Raw genomic sequence first — 14,743 nt, forward strand, 5'->3', positions numbered from 1 at the left:
AATACACAGCCTGAAATGTGTTACACATAAAACAAGTTGGGTCATTTTTACGAATGGGTTAGGTTGATAATTGTATTTTGGTGGGCTCACCTGACATTGATGTACTCTCCCTCTGTATGAAACTGGTTCTCCAATGTGAAGTTAAATGTGAAGTCTTCAACTCGCTCCTGATGAAATGTCTTCATTTTGGATTCATAATCTTCATTTTGAAAGTACTTGATCATGTCCGGGAACCACACAGTCAGTCCGTAGTAGCTGAACAAGAGCAGAGGCCAAAATGACACAACTACAAAACCCATTACTTCTTAGTTACTAGCCCAATCCCATGTGACACAAGCTGCTCAATCAGTAGTCCATCTTCCATTTATAGAAAAGGAAGCCAAAGAATGAATAATTGAAATTGAAGAGCTTCTAATAAAATGTGAACTCCAGACCCTAACTAGCTCAATCGGATTTTGTAAGCCATGAGCAGTCTGGGATTAATAATTCATTCTACATATTAGTTAACTTGGATTATTAATTTGTGAACATTATTGTGACAATATCTTGTTTATTCTTCTGAAGTTTGAAAGTAGGGATCATCTCCAAGTGTGGATTGTTGTGAAGAAGTCATTGCATGGGGAGCTGATCAGTTGTAAAAAGTGTTCTCTGATAGTTGAACCTCCTCTCATCTTATCCTCAACCACTCTCTGACCATTGATGCTAGGCTGAGTTCTCCCCCTAACTTTCCTCTCATGTTTCAAAATTCCAAATGCATAATCCCATACACTTCCTCCTTCCTCGCTGAATTGAAATCAAAACACCATCTCCCACTCTAACTACTTACCCATCTGTCTTCCTGCCCTTCCACAACTTTCTAGAAAAGGCCAGTGAAAGGAGTTGCCAGGCACCTTTTGTGATGACCTTCTGCAGATTGGGAAAGGCAAAGGTTATCTTCATGAGACAGCTTCCTCTGGTGAATAAAACCAGTGAGGAGACAACAATCACAGGCTCAACTGCACGACTGCACTTGAAACCCAGAGACAGAGAAATTAATAGCTTCAGACTAAGCATGACTGCTCTTTCAAAGAGCCAGCACAGGCATGATGAGCCAAATGGCCTTCTTCTGTGCTGTATGTTTCTATGATTCTGTTATGTGAGACTCCATTATACAGTGCATTAGCTTTTCCCACAAGATTTTAATCTAAAGAATTCTTCCGACCTTTGAAACTCTAATTGATAGTTCATTCACAAACCTTTCCATTGTTTTTTGTACACTTCCCTTCCTTGTTTCTACCAATACCATTGTGTGATTCTTATGCTATCTAAGAACAAGAAAGTTATAAGAAGGTTCCGTGTGCACCCTGGGCAAATATCCTGTTTCTTTTTCACACAGAAACTGACAAGATCACACCCAGCCAGAGTAATGGATGACAATTCCCTCCATCCACCGTCTGCAAGGATCCTATTTGAAATGTAGTTCAGCTCAATCTCAGTCTGGTTCCTAATGGGCATGGACGCATAGCACAAACTACCCTTAATTTGGCACTAATTGGCAATATACACAGAGAGGTAACAAGATGGTTGACACGAGAAAGGAAAAAAAAATCACACTGGTGCAGTAGGGAGCACTCCTCTGAGAGTGAGACCAATGCGCGCAGACCAGAGGGAGTTTTACTCTGCATCTAACTTATGCTGTACCTGACCCGGGAGGTTTGATGCTGCAGTGCCGAGGAAGCTTTACACTGCATCTAATCCTTGCTATACCTGGCCCATGAGTGCCTGTCAGGACAGTCTAAGGGAATGTTCTTTTGCAGCTTCCAATGCTAATGGGTGCCTGATGGCAAAATATAGAAGGAGCTTTACTCTAAATTTAATTGTTTGGAAACTGGGCCCCAAGTTTTAAAAAGTATTTACAGCATGAAAACATTCCATTCGGCCCAACAGGTCCATGCTAGTGTTTAAGCTCCACATGAGCCTCCTCCCACCCCTCTTCATCTCACCCCATCAACATATCCTATTCTTTTCTCCCACATGTATTTATCTCACTTCCCCTTGAATACATCTACACTATTCGCCTCAACTACTCCCTGTGGTAGTGAGTTCCACAGTCTAACCACTCTCTGGGCAAAGAAGTTTCTCCCAAATTCACTATTGAATTATTAGTGTCTTATGGCCCCTAATTCTGGTCTCGCCCACAAGTGGAAACCTCTTCTCTACATCTACCCTATCAAACTCTTTCATAATCTTGAAGATCCCTATCAGGTCACCCCTCAGTCTTCTCTTTTCTAGATTGTGCTTGATGGGACAGAATAGATGGAAACTAATTTTGTACATCACAGGTTTCCTGCTGACACTGAGTAGCCGATGCAGGATAGTCTTCCACTGCCCTGTCCTAACAACGTTCATCTCAAAGAAAACAAAATACACAAAATAAAAGACTGAATCATTTCTCACGATAGATATTTTGTCTCTGATCAGAACTAACCTGAAGGACAAGGTGAACCAAACCACTGCCAGGAACAGAGTCGTCATCCTGTACTTGGGTGTAAAACAAAGCAACATGTTCTGCCAAACCTGAAAAATAAGACAGAACTCCAGATGTCAGAGAACTACTCGTGGATATTCGCCTGCAGTGCTGTCCCATAACTTCTACATCACACCTCAATGAGTGAGTAAAGAAGAATGTATACATTGTGTTGCCAAGCCTTCATTAGGTGACAGTCTTAGAGACACTGAGGTGCCTTTTATCTTAAAGACTGGGTCTTTGGGGAGCAATCCAAGCGTGGCACTTCCTACCACTTACATTTTAATCTTTTAATCACATAAGCAGTCTTGCTCTAAAGCAGGGTCAGAAAGGAAGAGCAAATACAGGATGGCTGTGATAAATTGGTCAGTGCGATGCGCAATGTAACTGTGTGATGATGTCATCAACTAGCAACATTGCAATGCACAAAGCATATTTTAGATAAGGCATAAATTTGTACTTTTTGAGGAAATGGTAACATCATGGTTATGTTACTAGACCAATAATCCAGAGGCCTAGACTAAAGATCTGTGGGCCTAAGTTCAAATCCCACCACGGTAGCTAGGGAATTTAAAAAATCAATTAATTAAATAAATCTAGGATAAAAAGATAGTATCAGTAATGGTGACCATGAAAATAACAGATTCTCATAAAAACCCATCTGGTTCACTTTAGGGAAGGAAATCTGCTGTCCTTACCCAGTCTAGCCTACATGTGACTGCAGACCAACAGCAATGTGTTGACTCTGGAATGGCCGAGCAAGCCACTCAGTTGTACCCAAGAAGGCAGCTCACCCCCACCTTCTCAAGGGCAATTAAGGATGGGCAACAAATGCTGGCCACATCCAGTGAATGAATAGAAAAAAAGCACTTGGCTATGTGACATCAAGCTGGGGTTATCTACGTCATGATGCTTTAATTGGTGACCAAAGATAAAAATGGGACTCACCGGCCATCAGTGCAGCAGCTATAGCCTCATTTGACCAATGGCTGCAGGTGACAGTCAGAAGACATTGAATGGTGCAGCAGGCTCAAGGGACTAAATAATACGTTCATTTTATTTTAATCAGGACTATAGTCTAACTTGCTGGCCTGCTTCATCCCAGCCAGGATCTTACTGAAAGATTGACAGTATTATATAAATGAAAAAACTTGTCTTCACCAGGTGTTAGCTGTGGATCAGTTGGTAACCCACTTGGTCCTGATTCAGAAAGTTGTGGGTTCGAGTCCCATTCCAGAGACTTAACCATGTAATCCAGGCTGAGAGAGTACTGCGCTGTCAGAGGTGCTGACTTTCAGATGAGATGTTAAACCAAGGACCCATCTGCACTCTACGATAGAAGTAAATAAATCCCATGGCACCATTCTGAAGAAGAGCAGGGGAGTCATCCCTGGTGTCCTGAGCTAACATTTATCAGTGAACCAACATTACTAAAACAGGTTATCTAGTCATTTCCACATTGTTGTTTGTGTAAGCTTGCTGTCTGCAAATTGGCTGCCATGTTTCCTACATTACAATAGGGACTACATTCAAAAAGTACTGACTTGGCTGTAAAATACTTTGGGATGTCCTGAGGTTGTGAAAGGTGCTACATAAATGCAAGTCCTTCTTTTCTTTCTCTTAATCAGAAATAAAACATTTCGGAACACTGCTTATATCATGAATTACTTTTCAGGAGCAGGACACCAGGGATGACTCCCCTGCTCTTTGTTGTATAGGCAAATGGTGCTGTGTTTGAATGTGTGGAAAATCCCATCGACAGGTTGTCTCTCCTTGGCACACAAACATAATGATGGCATGATTAATGTTGAAATAAATTGTGAGGCATATTCACTCACATGTGAAAAGATTGTGATTACAGAAATACACAACTATTTTGGGATCTTTCTGTGCCCCACTTTTTTGTATTCATTCCTAGGATGTGAGCTTTTCTGCCCATCCCTAATTGCCCTGGTGATGGTAGTGGTGAGCCACCTTCTTGAACCACTGATGTGGTGGACTGACTGGATAGCTCTGTGGAGAGCCGGCACAGACTTGATGGGCTGAAAGGCCTCCTTCCATGGCATAAATGACTCTATGACTCTATCTTGTACATGGTACACACTGCTGCCACTGTGTGCTGGTGCTGGGGGAAATGAATGTTTAAGGTGGTGGATGGGGTGCCGATGAAGTGGGCTGCTTTATCCTGGATGGTGTCGAGCTTCTTGTGTGTTGTTGGAGCTGCACTCATCCAGGCAAGTGGGCAGTATTCCATCACACTCCTGACTTGTGCCTTTTAGATGGTGGACAGGCTTTGGGGAGTCAGGAGGTAAGTTACTAGTGGTAGAATTTCCAGCCTCTGACCTGCTCTTGCAGCCACAGTATTTATATGGCTGGTCAGGGATAATCCCCAGGATATTGATGGTGGGGGATTCAGCGATGGTAATGCTGTCGAAAGTCAAGCACTGATGGTTAGATTCTCTCTTGTTGGAGATAGTCATTACTTGGCCCTTGTGTGGCGCAAATGTTACTTGCCATTTACCAGCCCAAAAATGAATGTTATTCAGGTCGTTCTGCAAGCAGGCACGGACTGCTTCAGTTTCTGAGGAATTGAGAATGGTAATGAAGAATGTGCAATCATTAGAGAACATCCCCATTTCTGACTTTATGATGGAGGGAAGGTCATTGATCAAGCAGCTGAAGATGGTTTGGCCGAGGACACTACCCTGAGGAACTCCTGCAGTGATGTCCTGGGACTGAGATGATTGGCCTCCAACAACCACAACCATCATCCTTTGTGCTAGGTATGACTCCAACCAGCGGAGAGTTTTCCCCCTGAGCCCATTGGCTTCAATTTTGCTACGGCTCCTTGATGCCACACTCGGTCAAATGCTGCCTGATGTCAAGGGCAGTCACTCTCACTCACCACTGGAATGCAGCTCTTTTGTCCATGTTTGGAGCAAGACTGTTATGACGTCTAGAGCTCAGTGACCTTGCTGGAACTGAGCATCGGTGAACAGGTTATTGCTGAGTCTGTGCCGCTTGATAGCATTGTAAATGACACCTTCTGTAATTTGCCTCTTTAAAGTTTAAGGTTAAAATCGCTAACTGGGATACAGACACCTCTCTCACATGTCCCTGAGTAATATGTTGGTGAGAAGGCTTGTTCAATCTTAGTGTACTTGATTTATACAGACCTGCTTCACCACGGTCATGATCCTGACCAACCAGCGCTGGAGCCAAGTTCCAGTTGAGCTCTGAATCTCGATGAATTCATCTATTTGTATCGGGGTTTTTATATGGGAAACCTGAAAAACATGAAGATATATATTTGTTTATTACTGCTAATATTCTCCCATTCCCCCTCCAATTTTACCTGCTCTTAGCTGAGTTGAGGAATGGTATGTTGGGGAAATATTTCCCAAAGTTATATCAGGCAGATTTGTACATACTGGACTTCACATGAGAATGTTCAATTTCTCAGCCCTGGCTGTAGGTGGAGCAAGGAAGAGGGAGAAATGGGTACAGCGAGGGTATAAGAGAAAAAGGGGAGATAGAGGCGGAGAGAGGCAAAGGAGTAAGAGAGGAAGCAGAAAGAATGAGGAGAGAAAGAGAAGGACAGGGAACTCTGGGGAAAGAGGAGAGAGTGGAAGAAAGCAGAGACAGGGCAGAGAGTCAGGAGGAAAGAGAAAGAGTGATAAAAAGTAGCAATAGAGGTAGACACAGAAGTGAGAGAGAAAGGGAGTTGGGGAAGAGATGGATATGGGGGAGAAGGAGGTATGGAGGAAGAGGGGGAAGAGAGGCAGCGAGAGAGATGGAAGGGAGTGATGGACAGAATGAAGGGGAGAGAGAGAGAGAAGGGTTGGGGAGAGAGAGAGAGAGATATCAGAAGGCAAATCATTCCAGGCCATTTCAGTACATGGGCTGATAGAGACTTGGGCCTTAAATCGCTGACCCTTAGGACAATAGTAACTGGTATGATGAAGAATTAAAAATCAGGAGGAAGATTACAGCAAAAAAAAAGAAAAAGGCAGTCAAAGAAAAATCATCATCTTTAATTATCTAGTTATTGAGATTGCCTTCAACTCACCGTGAAGACAGCTTCTGGGTGTCCTTTGGCCCTCATGTTTGTGTCATAAATCTGCTTTAAAATCATCCAGGCTTCGTCATGTTTCCCAATCTATTAAGCAGAAATTTTTTTAATGGTCTTTAGAAATCTGAAATATCATCAAAGCTAACAGGAGAGCAGCCTGTTCTCTTTTCTTGTCATTGTCAAGGACTTGCCCACATCTATCTGGTTCACAGTCCTGCTCATCCACTAGCCAGATCTTATTGACCTCCACAATCTACCCTACATCCTCTCTCCATGACTCCACCTCACCCAACCTCTGCAACCTCCTCCAACCCTGTGTCCCACCTTTTAGCACAGATTCTCTGACTCTAGCCTACTGTACATCACTGGCTCCCTCCTCTCCATTAATGGAGGCAGCGCCTTCATCCTTCACACCCTTGCACTGTTGAATTCTGCTCATGAACCTCTCGGCCTTTCCACAGCTCTCCTCTACTTCAAAAGCCTCCTCAAAGCTGCCTCTTCGAGCATTTCTTCAGTCACCACTCCGAACCTCCACCGAATTCATTCTCAGTGACCAGTCTGTCACTTTGTGAAGCAGCTTGGGTGGGTACACTCTCTCAGAGGTGCTATGTAAGTAGAATTTATTGTTGTTAAAACAATGACTATTAATCTAAAAACAAACAATTTCCCTTGGAGGGGGCGAAGTTAGTCCCGGTCATCTGCTGTAACTTTAACGGAAGATCTGCAGATACACTGGAGAAATGTCGTTTCTCTGTGAATCTGCGGATTTTCCCTCAAAGTTAGAGAAAGCAATCAGGAAAATCCCCATGGAAATTAAACCCTAAAATGTATAAGCAATAAATCTGAAATGAACCATTTGCTGAAACCCAAAGCTTAAAGGAGTCACTCTTTAAGACTTCAGGAAGGCTATTTTTGAAAGTTCTTTGATAATTGTGCATCACAGCAGCATAATTTGGAACATTAAAACATAACCTATGTTGAAAAAATATCATCACGTCTGTCATGCCGGCCCCCACCTGCCAAGAATGGGGCACAGATATTTTGCCACATGGACATTAAATTTTAAAATTGTTGCTGGGAAGAAAAGAAGGCCTATTACAAAGGGTTGCCAAGCCCCTGACTGGAAAGACATTTGCATAGTAACAGACAGTGCTTGGAAAGGACGAAGGGACCACTCTCTGCACCAATTTAATCCACAATGGACTCTTGATTGCCAGACGTTGAAAGTGGAGAGGGTAGCATTCCAGGTTAACTGCTAAGATGGCCGAATACACAAACAGACGTGGTCAGACCAGTTTAGTCACATGACTAATTGGCTATTTTTAAAAAATTTGAACTTGCCACAGAGTTTTAAAACTGAGAAGCTGTTTGCTGCTCGACTGAGAACATCTGTCTCCTGTCTGCTCCCCTCTCTTTCTCATGAAACTGAAGACCTATTGAAGACATGTGAACCGCAAGAGAGAAAAGTCGTCTACAATGAACAAAGTTTAAAAAGAATACTGGGCCCCAATGACTACCTACAAAAGGACTACAGTGAGCTCAAAGCGCAGTAACAAGAAACTCTTCTGATATTGCCTCAAACCTCTCTACTTTATTTTTTTCTTTGCTATTTTCTGTCTCTATTTGCATGTGCCTATTGCGTATGTATGCTAGTGTGGGGTGCAGCGTGTCTCCGTAGGCGTTAACTGAATTAGAGTTTTCTTCCTTAAACCGAAGAAGGCCTGTTTGTGCTCATTTCTTTGCCTTGTAATGGAAAGTAGTGAATAAGGATTCACCAAGGGGGAGCTCAAACCACAGTGTGTTTAAAATTAAATCCTGTTACAATAAGACCAGGTGAAAACTAAAAGGGACCCCTAGACATCTTTCTCACCTGGTCATAACACGTCTTACATCCTTAAAAACTGGATATCTGGCAGAGCTTCATAATGACTATCCTTCCATACAGGATAGGCCAGGTGGCCCAATGGCCCTATAAACAGCAGGCAGCGCCCATCTGCTAGTCATGGGAAATGATTAAGGGGTGGCTGGAAGTCACGCCCAGCTGCACCTCCGGTGATCAAGTGGGCACTAGAGACCTAATGTCAAACTCAATGCACCAACTAGATGCGAAGAAATCATAAAATGGAATCAAGAATGAGACAGCACAGAAGGAGGCCATTCGGCCCATCGTGCCTTTGCCAGCTCTTCGAAAGAGCTATGCGGCAAGTCCCATTCCACTGCTATTTCCCCACAGCCCTGTAGAACTTCTCCTGACAAATAGTTATCCAATAGTGATTAAATATATTCAAGAAAGAGTTAGATATAGTTCTTAGAGCTAATGGGATCAAGGGATATGGGGAGAAAGCGGGAACTGAGTTTGGATGATCAGCCATGATCATATTGAATGGCGGAGGAGGCTTGAAGGGCCGAATGGCCTACTCCTGCTCCTATTTTTCTATGTTTCTAATTCCCTTTTGCAAGTTGCTGTTGAATCTGCTTCCATCACCCTTTCAGCCATTTCATTTCTAAGGTCACCCCTGGTTCTTTTGACAAATGCCTTAAATCTGTATCCTCTGCTTCCTGACCTTTCTGCCACTGGAAACAGTTTCTCCTCATTTACTCTGTAAAAATCCATCAGGAGTTGAAACGCCTTTATCGAATCTCCTCTTGACCTTCACTACTCTGCTATGCTTTGCAATGCATTGGCATCTAGTGGTGGGTTTTAATGGAGGATTCCACAATCCCCTGCTTCCAGTGGGGATCTGTGGTCGCTGGGATCAGAGTTTGGAGAAGTGGGCGTACAACACTATAGCACCATCGCTGACCCATGCTCCTTGAAAATGTAGCTTCCCCGCTAAGAACATAGGGTCCTGGACTCATTTCCATAAATTAGGAAACTCATCTTTAGGCATAAGTTTAATACATTTTAATGAACAACATGGAATAGCTCAACCTCGAGAGATTAAATGAAAATTTGCCAAGGATCAGACATATCCAGAGTGGGTTAGATTGCCTTTCCTGAGAACTAACGTACTAGGTACAGCTTGTATTGTGCTTGTTGTCTCACCTCTAGTAAGTAGCGTGGGCTTTCCGACATGAACAGAAGACCAATTAGGGACGAGAGACAAGGCAGAGCACACACGATGATAAACAGGCGCCAGCTGTGGAACTGAAAGGATGTGCCCATGCTGAAACCCCAGCCTGCAACAGACAGAAAGACAACGGTTGGGTAAAACAACACTGCCACCCGCGCTAGTATGAGCGAAGAAAAAGAGCAACCAGCGGTCCTTGCTCTTGCAGCTCTGACCACAAAATCCCATTGCCGTGATTGCCTTCTGCCAGTTTTCTAGCCCCTCCCTCTCCTTGGAGCATTGGCCTGTGCTGGGATACAGCTGCATGGGTTCCAGCAAACCTTGCCCACGTAACAGTTCCTCATGTCTAAGCCTGGATAGTAAATGCAAGCCAAACGCTGACTGGAATGAAGCACCTCAGCAATGTGCATTTCTGGGTAATGATCAGGAGCAGAAAAGCAGAAAGACTGAGGCTAACACTAAATGTTCCCAACACTGTAAGTTAAAATTTAGAAATCCAGCATGCTGGTGTCACAATGCCCAATGAGCAGCTGGGAATAGATTTTGCTATCTGTCTACACATGCTGAATTTATCTTTCAGCCATGCTCTACCCCATAAGGAAGGATAAGACCTCCAAAGTGGGGCATCTGCCCTGGGCCGTTCTTGTGCCCCCTCCTGGTGCCTGGTTTGAGGATAGACATAAGCATCTACCAGGAGCAGGTCACTCTCGCTTGGCATTGAATGGCACATGGCACAAAAAGAGGATACCAGAGAAAATACCTGAACAAAAGTGGTTACTCCCTGATCCAAAGCAACCATAATGATTCCCACTCAACTAAATTTCAGTAAACTCGACAAGTTCAGATGTAGTGGCCCATGTGCTCAACTCATGCATCTCCTCCCTGTAATTTGTCTTCAACCCTGGCACCAATAGCAATGGCTGAAAATCAAGCTGACTTTGAATGTTAATTTAGTCAAATTAAAAATAAGCTGAGCCAACAAGTTCACATTTAACATGTATAAAATATTATAAATAACACGTAGGAGTTCAGATACAAATGATCAATTTCGTAAATTAATCCTTGCAAATGATTTAATCCTCCCATCTGGAAATTTCTGTCGTTTTGGCAATCATGTTGAATTTTAATTCAGGGACATTTGGAAAATAATGAATGGTAAGGAATGGCTAAACTCCTGTAATTGAGAATACACGAGAGCTAATCTCTAACCAAAGTAACATCTGAATCCAGCAAACATAGCCAACCCTGCAATCTTTTCCTCCCATCTGGTGAAAAGACTGAACAAACAATTTAAGTTATACGAACATGCGGAAATGACAAACAGGAAAATACCCACTGGCCCATTCAGACTGCTCCATATTATTGTGATGCCCTAATACAACACAGTGGCGATAGCCCCCACCCCACGCAGAGCCAAGTAATCTCCTGGGAAAGGTAAAAAAAAACAGGCCAAATGGGAAAAAATCTAGTAAAGTCCTCTCCGACACCATTAGGCAATCAAAACTATACCAGGAGATCATATTGATCCTAATTTATATTACACGGAACCTACTTCTTTACAAGGTGATTACCACCCAGAATCACAGAACCACAGAGTTGTTAGAGTGCAGAAGGAGGCCATTTGGCCCATCATGTCTGCACCAGCTCTCTGAAAGAGCATTTCCCTCAGTGCCATCTCCCCATAACCCTGAACATTCTTCGTTTTCACATAACAGTCTAATCCAGAACAAAGCAGCCCGCTTGATTGGCACCCCATCTACAAACATTCACTCCCTCCGCCAACAACGCACAGTCACAGCAGTGTGTACCATCTACAAGATGCACTGCAGCAACGCACCAAGGCTCCTTAGACAGCATCTTCCAAACCCGTGACCTCTACCAACTAGAAGGACAAGGGCAGCAAATGTGGGAACACCACCACCTGCAAGTTCCCCTCCAAGTCACACACCATCCTGACTTGGAACTATGTCGCCGTTCCTTCACTGTCGCTGGGTCAAAATTCTGGAACTCCCTACCTAACAGCACTGTGGGTGTACCTACCCCACATGGACTGCAGCGGTTCAAGAAGGCAGCTCACCACCACCTTCTCAAGAGCAATTAGGGATGGGCAATAAATGCTGGCCTGGCCAGTGACACCCACATCCCATGAATGAATAATTTAAAAAAATTCCCTTTTGAATGCTTCAATTGAACCTGCCTCCAACACACTCTCAGGCAGTGCATTCCAGGCCTTAACCACTTGCTGCATAAAAAAGTTTTTCCTCATGTCACTTTTGCTTCTCTTACCAAATACTTTAAATCTGTGCCCTCTCATTCCCGATCCTTTCATGAGTGGGAACAGTTTCTCTCCATCTACTCCGTCCAGACCCCTCATGATTTTGAATACCTCTATCGAATCACCTCAGCAGTCCTATCTTCTCCAATCTATCTTCATAACTGAAGTTCCTCATCCCTGTAACAATTCTCATGAATCGTTTCTGTACTCTCTCCAATGCCCTCAGGTATTTCCTAAAGTGCGGCGCCCAGAATTGGACGCAATACTCCAGCTGAGGCCGAACTAGTGTCTTATACAAGTTCAACATAACTTCCTTGCTCTTGTACTCTATGCTGCTATTAATACAGCCCAGATACTGTATGCTTTATTAACCACTCTCTCAACCTGCCACCTTCAATGACATATGCACCTCTACACCCAGGTCCCTTTGCTCCTGCACCCACTTTAGAATTGTACCCTTTATTTTATATTGTCTCTCCATATTCTTCCTACCAAAATGAATCACTTCACGTTTCTCTGCATTGAACTTCATCTGCCACCTGTCTGCCCATTCCACCAACTTGTCTACGTCCTTTTTGAGTTCTACACTATCCTCCTCACAGTTCACAATGCTTCCAAGTTTTGTATCATCCGCAAACTTTGAAATTGTGCCCTGTACACCAAGGTCTAGGTCATTAATATATATCAGGAAGAGCAAGGGTCCCAATACTGATCCCTGGGGAACTCCACTACAAACCTTCCTCCAGCTCAGAAAAACATCCATTTACCACTACTCTTGTTTCCTGTCACTCAGCCAATTCTGTATCCATATTGCTGCCATCCCTTTTATTCAATGAGCTCACAAGTCTGTTGTGTGGTACTGTATCAAACACCAACAGAAAACAGAGACAGCTCTCTCCTTAAGAACTACAGTGAATCAGCATTCATTGCATGAGCTAGCAGCTTGTTCCACAGGTTCACTATTCTCTGGGAAAGGAAGAACAACCTCAGATCCAACCTAGTTCTGCCCTTACATAACTCGTAAATGTGACCCCTGTCTTTCTCTACCATTCTGTTGAAATAATTGGTGCACAGAAAGCAGTCCCTTCATCATTTTGTAAATCTCAATCAAATCGCCCCATTGTCTTTTTCTAAGGTTATATAGACATCTCAGTAACTACAATGTTAAAAAAACTGGGAATCAAACTTGTGTCTCTCCTCTGCACCCTTTCCAGAGACTCAATATCTGTCACCATGTGAGGAGACCACAACTGGATACAATATTCTAACTGAGGCTCAACCAAGGTCTTGTAAAATGGTATACCAGTTTATAGTGAATTGCCCTGTGAATATAACCTGAAGCCTGTTTGCTTTAGATATCACCTAACATGGTTGGTCATGGACCTTTAGAGAGTGGTGCACCAAAATACCCAGATTTCTTTCTTTCACCGTTGGAATTTGTTCTGTTCCCTGTAGGGTGTTAATATATTCAGCATTTGATCCGCTCCAGCGTATAACACTACTTTTTCTAAGTTAATCATCATTTGACAAACACATGCCCAATCCCCCAACACATCAAGATCTACTTGCATTAGTTGAGTATGAATTACAAAAATTGGCTTTGTTTCCTTTACAAAGTGAAGATTTTGGCTGCTACTTTCCATATTATAGGGAAAGTTGTATCTGTAATGATACTATGGAGATATTTAGAAAGAGCATCTGGAAAATATCATATGCAGTGCAGAGGAAAAACTTCTTCTGGAAATTGTATGACTAAGGATTCAAATATTGGGGACACAAGTTAACACTTAGAAAGAAAGACTTTTCACAACCTCAGGATCTCCTAAAGTGCCAATGAAGTATGCTGCTCTGTTTTTATAGAAAAGTTCTGGCCATCTGTTTGGACACTGTGAAGTGAAGAAATTGTGCGTTTCTCAGCTCTTGGTGCATGGATTACTACCACAGAAAAGGATTTTTTTCATTTCAATTGAGATTCCTCGGTGAAGGGCCATGTTTCAGGTACAGGACACCAAGGTTCAAAAGAGCAGGTTCAAAAGGTTAAGTGAGGACACCAGGAGTGGATTTTGTAAATTGTAGGAGTATTGGAATACAGGGAGGCATACAACATCTTACAAGGTCCATCTTGCGGTCTGCCTGACTTAATCCTGTTACCCTAATTGCAGCAGTAAAAAGTGGCAATGAGTCTTGATTTGAACACAGTGTAGATGTAGCAAGGAGGAAGAGTTTAGCAACTTTGGCATTTAGAAGAAAGAAGCAAGAAAAGTTCAAAGAATAATGGATCAGTGCAGTATAAATAAACTAGTGACAAGGAAGATTACGATGAAGAGACAGAGAGAGGATGGAGCTGAAAAAACCATTGTCTGTTGGTGACACAGCTAAGGTAAATTTTTTAATTATAATTTTTCTCTCTTTTCTGATGGTTGGTGAGGGTTGTGTGTGACAGTCTCAGGATGTTAATAAGAGTTTTTGATTATTTACGCATTACGTGCCAGTCTGTTATCTACATATTACTTCAAATTCACCCTAATTCAATTCTCTTCTGTATCTCTGTCAAATCCTTCTTTGGCCGTCTATTACCATAATATAGTATTTTGTGCTTATGAATTTCCACATGTTCTCTTGACACCAATAAATACTGGTTCAATCACTGGAACATATTCTTTAAACCCCTGCCCGCCTTTAAAAGTATCCTTAAAACCCATTAATATTTGGTCATCTCTCCAATCTCCTCTGCCCCTGCTTCACATCTGTTTCTCCTCTGCGGCATACATCCTACATTGAGGGTGTGAGTTTTTTACAGCTGTGATTGGGGAAACTGG

General features: G+C 42.9%; 1 protein-coding gene across 3 annotated transcripts in view; it reads right to left on the reverse strand.

Moving 5' to 3' along the window:
• Positions 1-14,743, reverse strand: part of LOC137352351 (synaptic vesicle glycoprotein 2B-like) — a 56,312-nt gene that overhangs the window by 21,438 nt on the left and 20,131 nt on the right. For all 3 annotated transcript variants that reach the window (XM_068017646.1, XM_068017645.1, XM_068017644.1), the window contains 5 exons: positions 9,625-9,758; positions 6,576-6,665; positions 5,683-5,793; positions 2,468-2,556; positions 91-255 (listed from right to left, as the gene is read on the reverse strand). In XM_068017646.1, the coding sequence (XP_067873747.1) occupies positions 91-255; positions 2,468-2,556; positions 5,683-5,793; positions 6,576-6,665; positions 9,625-9,758 (589 nt within the window). The remainder of the gene's footprint in view (positions 1-90; positions 256-2,467; positions 2,557-5,682; positions 5,794-6,575; positions 6,666-9,624; positions 9,759-14,743) is intronic.

The sequence above is a fragment of the Heterodontus francisci genome, chromosome 38 (assembly GCF_036365525.1).
Source record: "Heterodontus francisci isolate sHetFra1 chromosome 38, sHetFra1.hap1, whole genome shotgun sequence".
Taxonomy (NCBI): Eukaryota; Metazoa; Chordata; class Chondrichthyes; order Heterodontiformes; family Heterodontidae; genus Heterodontus; species Heterodontus francisci.